This window comes from Eretmochelys imbricata, chromosome 5 (assembly GCF_965152235.1).
Source record: "Eretmochelys imbricata isolate rEreImb1 chromosome 5, rEreImb1.hap1, whole genome shotgun sequence".
In the NCBI taxonomy this organism is placed as follows: domain Eukaryota; kingdom Metazoa; phylum Chordata; order Testudines; family Cheloniidae; genus Eretmochelys; species Eretmochelys imbricata.
Window position 1 is genome coordinate 81,824,920 of NC_135576.1, and position 11,980 is coordinate 81,836,899.

The following is an 11,980-nucleotide window of genomic DNA, read 5'->3' on the forward strand; positions in this document are numbered from 1 at the left end:
GAAAGGTTCATGTGTTGTATAATATTTATTTATCCAGTAAAACAGTTAAATTAGATGAATGATCCACTGCATTACACTGTGTAGAATAATACAGTAATGTTTGTCTACAGCCCTTCTTTCCCCATAATTTGAAATAGCCAAGATGAAACAAATTTAGGTCTGTACCCACAGCAGTATGATGCAGTGCACCTGCTTTGCCAAGGTGACTCCAATTCACAAACTTTAGTGCAGAAGGAAAGCAGCTTGCACGTAGACAGGTTTACAGTGTTACAGATGCTGATGAGTAGGTTCAGTAAATCTCAGTTCATGTGTCCAGTCTTTAGATCCTTGGGCTGATACAGTAGCGCACTGTTAGAGGTACTCTTCTTTAGACCAGGTGTTTAAACAAAGGTTCTTTTGCTCTGGGTCGTCGTGAGATCCAAAGATGCATTTTGGATGCAAAGATGCATCTTTGGTCAGGGAAATCAGGTAATCTCAACATTTCCTCTGTCAGTGAAACAGATTTGCTCAAACAAGGTTGTACTTGAGTGCCTGATGACAGTTGAATTCTCATATGCAGTCAGTTGCTTTGCTACCAAAATCCATCCCTTTACATTATAAAGCATTTTCAATATGTCTAATTCAAAAAGTAAAGTTTATAACTAAGTCCCAGTCTCATTCAATTTCATATTACAAAAGGTGTGCACAATGTGTAGCTGCATTCACTAATCCAGCATCCAACCACCACAGACTTGATTCTTTCTAAATTGTCCCCTGTGCTAATTAGTGGTTGCTATAAAAAATCAGGCATCAGTGACAACAAAATGAATAGTGGTCTGATCAGGTTAAGGGATGATAAAATCATATACTATTCAGTCAAATTAACTGAAGTCAAATGAGCATTTTATGTTTTAGCATCTTATCCGTTACATGAGACATCTTCCTAATCCCATTTCCCTAATTACATTGTATTTCTTGCTGGTGAAAAAAAGTGCTGTGTGATTTTAAAATATATATTTGCAATTAGTTTCTCCCACACTGGTCCTGTCAGTACTTCTTCTGCAAAGATTTCCAGAAATCCTTTGTTAGTCCTACTTTTACAAGAACTACTGATGCACTTCTTTAGGAGAAAGAAGATGAGGAGAGTAAGGAGGCAGGCTAATTGAATGCACAGAAAGATAAGTGAATATCTGATAAGAAATGCACCCTGTCCATATGATGACAAAGACTCTGGGTCAAGTTATCATTTACATGAAAACCACTTTACACTACTTGCAAAGGGCCCTTAAGCCAGGTCTACACAACAAATCTATATCGGTATATCTGTTGTCCAGGGGGTGTGAAAAATCCGCACCCTTGAGCGACATAGCTATACCAAGCTAACTCCCCGTGTAGACAGTGCTGTATTGATGAGAGAGCTTCTCCTGCTGACATAGCTACAGCCTTTGGGGAGGTGGATTAATCGTTGACAAAGGAGCATCTTTACTAAAGTGCTACAGTGGTGCAGTTGCACTAGTGCAGCTCTAGCACAATATGTGAAAACAAGCCCTTAGTGTAAATGAGAATCAGGTCCTGAGTATTTAGTGGAAAACAGCGTACCTGGGTTTTTAATGTTGGGAAGAATATGGGGCCCAGTCCTGCAGCCATGGCCAGATTCTGTCTAGTCTTATGCAAGAGGTCCCAAGAACCTTTCACCCCAGCTTCAACTCTGGTGTGCAGCCTATGTAGGGGGTCAATCAGAATAGCAATGTCTGTGATCGGGGGAGTATAGAAACTTCTGTCCCTATGCTCTCAGGAGTGGACAGTACCCAAAAGGAGGATGTGAGGCCCACTGAACAGGACTGGTGCCCAGCAGGGAGAAGGCTGCAGTCCATAAAGAAGTATAGTAGTGGAAACGCTCCCCTCCCTGTTGACGTTTAGGGAAGTAGAATGCTCCCAGTCTTCTTGTTCAGGTAGTGCAGCTTTACCAAAATGAGGCTTTTCCTAAGAGCCATACTGTAGTGCTGAGTGAGCGTGAAAGTTTTTAAGGTCCTAAGGAGTACTGCTTTTGGTTCATCTACAATCCTTTTCTGACATTTTAATCTGCTCTTGACAATACTTCCACAGTCTACAACTTCAAGCATTCTCACGAGCAAGCAATGCTAAAAACTGTGGGCCAGAGCCTCATCTGGAATAAATTGGCATAACTCCAGTGAAATAAATGGAGCTACAGTCATTTACACCAGCTAAGGAGCTGGTTCCGGGAGTAGTTTTTGTAGCAGGCACCACTATCAAATACTATAGCTAAAGTTGCAGATCTGATTCTATTATTATGATATCCTGGTGCTGATTCTGGTACACTGCTCCAATGGTATACGGGGGCCACAGTTGTACCACAGGATGCTGTATGGAAATAAGTGAGATTACATATGTGTTCTAGAGATATTTTTAATGTTACAGAGTTATTAAAATCAGATGTTGCTTTTCTTCAGTGAATAGTATAAGTTTATCTTGTGCACTTTGTATTTACATAAAACTGGATTCTACATTTAGGTAAAAAAGATTTGAATGCTATACATAAAATTGTTTCATTGCTTACTTCTGCTGCCACCAGATGTCGCTGTGTTTATAAATAAGTGATGGTTCATCTGTTCTCTTCTCTTTTCAGCTTTTTTTCCCCTTTGACTTAATCAAGTATGATTTTAAAAAAGATGAACCGATTAGAAATAGGCATGGTTGGTGTGAGAAGGTTAAGAAAGGTAAGCATTCATTATAACAGGATATGTCCACCCTATAAATAACTTGCAGGTGTTTTTTTTTTTAAATGAACTGTATTGTTGTGTTACAAGTGAGCACCAACATCAGCTAATAATAACCTATAACAATCTGCCTACAGAATCAGTAGGTTTAATGACCTGAAGTGGTACATTTTTAAACATGTGAGGCTTTAGAAGCACAATCTATTTAATGGTAGACTGCCTAAGGACAAAAGCACGAATAGCTGCTTGAAATTTCAAAATTTATCAGAATGAAAACCTTTTTAAGTGTCAGAATTTTCCAGACAATGAAATTCTGAGTTTTGACAAGTTCTAACTGTATCTGGGAAAACAGTGGTTCTGAAAAGATATTAGGATTCACAGTGGACAAGCAACTCCATGTGAGCTCTCAGTGCGATGCTGTGGCAAAAACGGCTAATGCAATCCTTGGCTATATAAGTAAGGGAGCAGTGAGTAGGTTTAGGGAGAAGATTTTTACCTCTGTATAAGTGATTGATGAGACAGATACTGTATACAGTTCAGATTTCCATATTTTAAAAAGCATATTGTAAAATTGGAGAAGATACAAAAAATAATTAGAGGGCTGGGAAAAATGCCTTACTGTGAAAGACTAAAAGAGCTCTCATTCTGTTTAGCTTATCAGAAAGATTGAGAGACTACCTGATACATGTATAAGGAGAGTACCTTTCTGGAAGTTATGTGTTAACCAAACAAAAGTTATAGGACTCAATACAGGGGTAATTGGGTAAAATTAATGGTCTATGATATAAAAGAGGTTAGAGTAGATGCTCTAGTAGTACCTTCTGTCCTTAAACTTTATGAATCTAAGAAAAGCAAGGCAAAACTCTGTTATGTAGTCTTTTTATGGTTTCTCCAGGATTTGGTCCTAAACTCCTTGTAATGTTTTCTATCCCTTTTGGGTATATTTTTTATTGGAGTACTTTTCTCTGCTAGAACAATGTAACCCTCTGGTTTTACTGTTCAGAAAATGCTTTAATAAATGTGAGACCCTACAATTAAAACTTGTGTGTATGGGTAACCCTAGAATGCTCAGGGACACAACCAACCATTCCAGGAACGCGCTGTATACTTTGTGTTTCGAACTAGTAGTCCATAGAAGTATTCACTCATGCATTCTATGTGCAACAAGCAGACTTATTTCCTCCTCTCCTAACTTGTCTGTTATTTTCTGAAAATAGATTTGGTTAACTTTTATAAGTTAATTGGCAAAGAAAGAAAACTGATTCTGTATAAATATAATCCACTTTTCTGGCTTCAATGGAAACTGCTGCGGAGCTCAGTACTCTTGAAAATCAGGCTATTTAAATATGGATTTAATACCTAGCTTTAGACATACATTTTTTGCAAATCTTGGGTACTTTATTTTGAGTATTAAAAGGAAACTAATGCTGACAATTATAATTCACTAAGAAATGTGAGATCTAATCTTTCTTGGCAGGTGCACTTTAGTAAGTGATATCTCTAAAACAGAGCAGAGTCTGATCCTCCACTGCCTTGCATCTTGTGTAGTGGTATTTATCCTGTAAACAGTTAATGGGGATAAGAGGGAAGGTCCTCTCCTGGATCAGTAACTGGTTAAAATATACAAAACAAAGGGTAGGAATAAATGGTCAGTTTTCAGAATGGACAGAGGTAAATAGTGGTGTCCACCAGGGGTCTGGCTGGTGCCAGTGCTGTTCACCATATTCATAAATGACCTGGAAAAGGGGGCAAACAGTGAGGTGGCAAAACTTGCAGATGATAGAAAACTACTCAAGATAGTTAAGTCCCAAGCAGACTGCGAAGAGTTTCAAACGGATCTCACACAAACTGGGTGACTGGGCAACAAAATGGCAGATTAAATTCAGTGTTGATAAATGCAAAGTAATGCACACTGGAAAACATAATCCCAACTATAGATATAAAATGATGGGGTCTAAATTAACTGCTACCACTCAAGAAAGAGATCTTGGAGTCATTGTGCATAATTCTCTGAAAACATCCATTCAATGTCCAGCAGCAGTCAAAAAAGCAAACAGAATGTTGGGAATCATTAGGAAAGGGGTTGATGATAACACAGAAAATACCATATTGTCTCTATATAAATCTATGGTATGCCCACATCTTGAATTCTGCGTGCAGATCTGGTTGCCCCATCTCAAAAAAGATATATTGGAATTGGAAAAGGTAAACAAAAATGATTAGGGGTGTGGAAAAGCTTCCATATGAGGAGAGATTAAGCAGACTGGGACTTTTCAGCTTGGAAAAGAGATGACTAAGGGGGGGGGGAAATATGATAGTGGTCTCTAAAATCATGACTGGTGTGGCGAAAGTAAATAAGAAAGTGTTATTTACTCTTCCTCATAACACAAGAACTAGGGGGCCACCAAATTAAATTAACAGGCAGGAGGTTTAAAACGAACAAAAGGAAGTATTTCTTCCCCAGGTTGACTGTGCATTGTGTGAACTCTTCGCCAGAGGATGTTGTGAAAGCCAAGACTATAACAGAGCTCAAAAAAGAACTTGATAAGTCCATGGAGAATAAGTCTATCAAAGGCTATTAGCCAGGATGGACAGGGGTGCAAAATCATGCTCGGAAGTGTCCCTAGCCTCTGTTTGCCAGAAGCTGGGAATGGGCAACAGGGGACAGATCACCTGATTAACTGTTCTGTTCATTCCCTCTGAAGCACCTGGCATTGGTCACTGTCGGAAGACAGGATACTGGGCTAGATGACCATTGTTCTGATCCAGTATGGCCATTCTTATGATCTTATGTAATGTAAAACACTATCTTTCCTATTTGGCAGCAGTTTATACGCACCTTGGACAACTGCAAAGGACTACAGAAGGTGCAAGGCAGTAGAGCAGAAGACACACTATTGTTTGTTGGTCTCATAGGCTAATTCCACCATGTCGAGTTGGGTGTCTAGTATCTTAATATTGTATATGTAGGATATGTAGTCAATTAACATTAATGTAAACATTAACATGAACTATCCTGTGATATCTTACATCACTATTCACCTTAACTTTTCTCTGTAGGTGAGGCTGGTCTTCTCATTTCCAAAGTGAATGCAAAGAATCCCTTCTTTGGTTATGCTGGGAGTAAGAAACATACAGAAAAGAAATTACTCTGCGAGGTGTTTAAGAAGGGAGACATTTATTTCAATACAGGGGATCTGATGGTTCAAGACCAAGAGAATTTTCTTTACTTTTTGGATAGGATCGGGGATACCTACAGGTACAATCACTATGTCCTTATTAAAAAGCATTAGTGCATGGGATAGGATAATATTGCTTGACCTGTTTTGCTCCTCTCCTCGCTCCCAAGTGTCTCTGGTTCATATCCATTCTTGAAGTATATAACAGTGCTAGTGTTTAATTTTGTGAGCAGCATGCAACCATACCTAACTTCATTTTGTGGCAGGTTTTCATTCATCGTCCCTCATGATCCTTCTCATGAGCATTCTAGCAAATGGTGAGCAAGGAGACTTGGCACACTGAAGTAGAGAAGTGGGGAAATGTATCAAACAAAATAGATGTCTACATTTGGTAGATTTAGCTGGATATAAATGTTGAAAATAATTTATTTCAGATTAGTATAGGATTTACTTGTTTTCATTATTTATTTATTTATTTTTAAATGCAGCTGTTTTAGCAAAGCTTACTCTTATGGTGATCAGAGCATCACATTAACTGGACATGCTAGAACAAATGTAGGGTATATTTAGTCCAATGTACTCATAATTCCTATAAAAGGTAATATTACTATTATTAATTTGTATTATTATAGTGCCTAGGAGCCCCAATCTTGGATCATGACCCCACTGTGCTAGGTCCTGTACAAACACAATGGAGTCAAGGCCCATGACTGTGGCTACTAGGCACAATAATAAGATAAATTATTATTATTATTATTTTATTAATAATAATAATATTAATGTTACCTTCCCCCAAAGAGCTCATACCATCCATCAGGAGTACAATATGCCCATATGTTTTCATGAGGGTACAGTGTTTTGTTCTCCACTCCCACCTTCATTTAGATGGAAAGGAGAGAATGTTGCAACTACTGAAGTTTCTGATGTCATTGGTATGTTGGACTTCATACAGGAAGCCAATGTATATGGTGTTCCTGTGCCAGGTAAGAACCTTTTATTTCTAGAGGTTTTTCATTAAATTCATGCTTCTATTCCTCATAACTTTTATTTTTGCTTTACAAAGTTATACAATCACTTTTAATTAACTTGGCTATTTAATATTCAGCTCTCTAAAAAGCTCTTAAGAATAGCTCAGATAACAAAAGATTGTGGATCAGCCATTTAACCCTGTACTTTGATTTGTGTGGAATATAAGAGAGACAACTTGATGTTGTATTGTTGTTATAAAGGTTATTTTGCCATGAATTTGAGACTACTGCATAACTTGAATTAATCCTCTGAGCATCATTAATATGGCATCTGGGAAACCCAAACATTTGTATGGAAAAATAGAAACATTTCAACAGAGTGAGGAAGCAAAGAACTTTTAACCACTTAAATTAAAAAAAAAGTCACATTAAACTAAGCATTTTGAGCTAGTTTGCTTTCATCTTTTAACGCAGTCCAGTAAACTAGTGCTGAGGGAGAATTTCCCTGGGAACCTAAAAAGAAATGAATGAAATATGTAAAACAGTATGATGATAATAAACAAAAAAAAAAGTTTGCCGAAAATGGTCTGGGCCTGATTTCCATTCATGCTACAGCCTCTTTACACCCCACTGGGAGGTTAAAGAGGTTTGAAAGTAGGTGCAAGTTTAATTTACTCACACTTTAAAGCCCCTTTACTCTGAAAGAGCAATGTAAAGGAGCCTTACTGTAACTGAGAATCAGGACTACTCTGTCTACAGTGGTCTCCATTGTATGTTCAACACTGGCCAACAAATAGTATAATTTTTACCTAAATTTTAAAAAAAGGAATAATTACAATATCTCACATGCCACTGTGGGACAACTTTTGGCAAATACTGAATTTTTAATGGCAGCCGCCCTCTGTGTATTAAAAGTAAGAGACCACATAATTGCAAGGTGATATAAAAAGGTTTATTGTTATGAGTTTAGGGTGGCTGCTTTACTCCAGAGTGGCAGATCACTCATCTGGAATAGCTTGCATAACCTGTGAGTGGATAATAAGGCTAAGATTTTATCACAGATATTTTTAGTAAGTTACGGACAGGTCATGGCCAAAAGAAAAATTCAAGGAAGCCTTGACCTATCCCTGACTTTTACTAAAAATATCTGGGACAAAATGGGGAGCTGCGGGTCCCAGCACTGCTTGAAGTGGGGCAGCTGTGCAGGGGGTAAGAGCAGCTTGCAGCAGGTGGGGGGCGTAGGGTACTCCTGCTGCCTGCAGCTCTGGGGGGTCCCCCCATTGCCCGTGGTGGCCAGGAGCTGTGGGGTGCACCTGCCTCCCATGGGAGCAGGGAGCTGTGGGTACCCCTGCTGCCATTAGAGGCAGCAGGCAGCAGGGGTACCCTGCAGCTCCCTGCCCCCCACAGGCGGCGGACTGAAGTCACAGAGGTCACTGGAAGTCATGGATTCCATGACCTCCATGACTAAATTGTAGCCTTGCTAATAAGTAATGCAGTCATCCTAAACAGAAAAAATATTACAGAAAGTTCTAGAAACCTAAGCTATCTAGTTATAACTTTTCTTTTCTGCCAGTACTTAAGTTATTCTCAGACATTCCTATAATAATTTCCCCTATAAAATTTGTGACAAAATATACGATATGGTGATGAAGTATAAGGAATTCATTTGAGACTGCCTACATAACTCACTTATGGTTCTGGTACATAAGAGTAATGTAGTCATTCCACATTTATTCCAGTAAAACTTTTGTCATTTTGTGTGTTCACGTGTATATTTTATCGTTTGATTGAAACATAAATACTACATACATTCTTAATCAGACAAATTTTCAGTATATTAATATATGGTTTTTAAAGTCAGGTTACACTAAGATTGAAAATTTCCAGATTATGTAGCATATAACTAATTTTAAACTTTTTTTCACAGATCATGAAGGAAAAGTGGGAATGGTCTCTGTTACTTTGAAGCCCAATAAGTCATTAGATTTAGAACAAATGTATGAACAAGTTGTGACATATCTACCAGGCTATGCTTGCCCACTATTTTTAAGACTCCAGGTAATTTACATTTATTGTGCAGGACACACAAATATCATATGTGAACAGAACACTGACAAAGATCATAAAAGGCAATATGGTGGGTTGAAGGGAAGGTATCTGATGGTGTATTGCACAGATTGACCGTATGACCAGTCCTATTTACCATCTTCATTTATGATCTAAAAGGGGAAATTATACAGCATAGTAATGGAATTTGCACATTATGCTAAACTGGGAGGAGTCATGTACAGCTGTGAGGACGGAGATAATACAAAGAGGTTTACAGAGATTAGAAACATGGACAGGGAATAACAAATTATATTCAGATTAATAAATGGTACCTAATGCATCTGGGAAAATAACCTGAAATCTATATAGTTAATGGAAGGGAGAGAGCTGGGAAGAAGTAATGCTGAAAGAGAAGGGGTGATAGTAGACAGCGAACTAGACGTGCATTTGCAGTGTGACATAGCCACAAAAATGCCAAGGTATCCTGTATTGGAGCAGAGTTAACAAACCTTCTCTATATGGCTCTGATGCTCCTGCACCTGGAATAGTATATTTAATTCTGAGCACATATTACCAGAGAGATTTTGACAAATTGAAGGGAGTTGAAAGGAGCATAATATTATCAGGAGGCTGGAGGAAAGGTTAAGAGCAAACTGTGTATTGTTTGTGTAAGCAACAGTAAAGGTGCAAGAGGTAATGCTACAAATTTCTGAAGGGTGTTAATAGCAAGGGGAGAGAGGAATGATGTATTGTTATAAATGGGAGTAGCTGGATGAAACTAGAAAAGCAAACCGGGCTAAATAGGGAGGAAAAAATTTCCTGACAGACAGATATGAGGTTCTGACTAACCTACCATCCCCCTTTCATCCCCCCCTTCCCCCGCCAGGAAGGAGTGATTTTAAAAATTAGACTAGGCAGAACATTACAAAGTATTTAGTAGAGAGCAATCCTGCATAGCAAGTGGATGGACTTGATCAGGGTTTCTCAAACTGGGGGTTGGGACCCCTCAGGGGGTCATGAGGTTATTACATGGGGGGGTCGCGAGCTGTCAGCCTCTACCCCAAACCCCGCTTTGCCTCCAGCATTTATAATCGTGTTAAATATGTAAAAAAGTGTTTTTAATTTATAAGGGGGGGTCGCACACAGAGGCTTGCTATGTGAAAGGGGTCACGAGTACAAAAGTTTGAGAACCACTGGACTGGATGATCCAATATGGCTCTTCCATCTTCCGTTTCTGGATATTAGTAAGGGAACTTATTGGGGGAATTCAGAGACGCTCATTTACATTATAAATAGAGGCTCTTGATTGTGACAGTCTGTACTTTGTGAACATCTTCCTAAATTTTGTCTTTATAAATGTTCACAAATGCAGAGTAGTTAAGAAGCTGGGCTATTTCAGTCAAATGTGGGCTCTCTTATAAAGCCTTTGATTTGATACTACAGTTGCAAGATCCAAAATATAGTTTGCAACATTCTTCCCTCTTGTTTCAAACTCTTGCCCCATGCCAGCATGCGGGTTCTGTGGCTCAGTCCCTGAAGAGGGAGAGTAAGAGAATAAATTAGAGAGACATATATGTTTGTGTGTAGAAGAATATTTAATAGAGGGACAAGGAAACGCGAAATGTGGCCCAGCCTAGGCAACAATAAAAGGGCTAAGACCCAGATTGAATAGGAGGGAAGGTTAACTGTTGTCACCATGGAGCTGTCAGTCAGCAAGAAACGATTTTGCTCTGCTCCTTGTGGTTTTGGAACATAAGCAGGAAATTTCACGCTAGTCTTGATTGGGCCTCAGTTACTTAAGGGATGGACTGCAAATTTGTCATCACTGGGTAAACCAACCTTACACTTAAGTCAAGAAGGTAGGTGTCCATGCAGACAAGAGAAAAAGCATTAAATATTTCCACTTAACCTTAAATAATTTTCTTTCTCCCCTAGGAAACAATGGAAATGACAGGAACTTTCAAACAACAAAAATTTCGGTTGGTGAGGGAAGGGTTTAATCCATCTGCAATCACTGATCCACTTTATTTTTTATACAGTTCTAAAAAATCTTATGTTCCATTAACCAAAGAACTTCATGACAAGATCTTATCTGGGCAACTGAAACTTTAATTAGTGTTAAATTAACAGATTTGATAACTACTTTGTAAGAAGCAACAAAGGCACTAAGTAATATTTCGATGTAGTTTGTATTCTTGATATTTTGCAGCCATATCTTTTTGGATTCAGAAGTTTCACTACACCTTTCAGTTTTGATCGTCACTGAACACTAATAATTTTCTACCTCCTGAAACACCAAATATACTTATGAAACATGTTTAAAATGTATCTTCTTTGTGATTTGGGGTATGAACGTCTTGAACCTATTTTCTATATCAGACATGAATGAGTGATAGTTACAGAAAAATAATAATATACACAGAAATAAATTATATTGGAAAAATATACTACTGTTAGTATTGTTGCTTGAGACTAACATCTATTTTACTGTACTTAATAGTTTTCCTTTAAATTTCATAAAGCCAAATGATTATTTATAAAATGTTAAAATTAAAAAGGAACTGAAGAAAGGTAGGGAAAAAACCACAAACTATAATTTTCCTGCTCTATGAAAACATTGACTTAAGCTGCTTAGTTTCAATACATGGAAGGCATACAGCATACATTGTTATCTCCTTCCCACGTGGCATCTGGATCTTGGTTCTGTCCTCATCTGATTCCTAATCCACTTACCTTCTGCAGCATATTTAAATTCCTTGTCCACATGCAAGATGCAAGTTTACTGCTCTAAGGGCCCAGTCCAAAGCCGTTGAAGGCAATGGTGATCTCTCTGGCTTTTTCCATTCACTTCCATACATGGGGGAACCATCCCTCTTCCTGACCTTGTTTTCCATAATCCAATCTTAAACGCACACATGCCTAAGACCTACAGATCATAATGCTCCCTCAAAGCAACATCAACAAGATAAATAAGAAGAGAGTTGGACATCAAAAAATCCTCTTAACAAAACATGGAACTAACGAAAGGTGTGCTAGCTTCACTGCTCAGCAGCATGCCTTTTTGTTG

General features: G+C 38.3%; 1 protein-coding gene across 1 annotated transcript in view; it reads left to right on the forward strand.

Annotated features, from left to right (window-relative positions):
• SLC27A6 (solute carrier family 27 member 6) overlaps positions 1-11,025 on the forward strand; it is a 51,385-nt gene extending 40,360 nt beyond the window's left edge. Inside the window, exons 6-10 of the mRNA XM_077816365.1 lie at positions 2,627-2,717; positions 5,778-5,976; positions 6,782-6,879; positions 8,792-8,922; positions 10,849-11,025. Of these exons, the coding sequence (XP_077672491.1) occupies positions 2,627-2,717; positions 5,778-5,976; positions 6,782-6,879; positions 8,792-8,922; positions 10,849-11,025 (696 nt within the window). The remainder of the gene's footprint in view (positions 1-2,626; positions 2,718-5,777; positions 5,977-6,781; positions 6,880-8,791; positions 8,923-10,848) is intronic.
• The last annotated feature ends 955 nt before the right edge of the window (positions 11,026-11,980 follow it).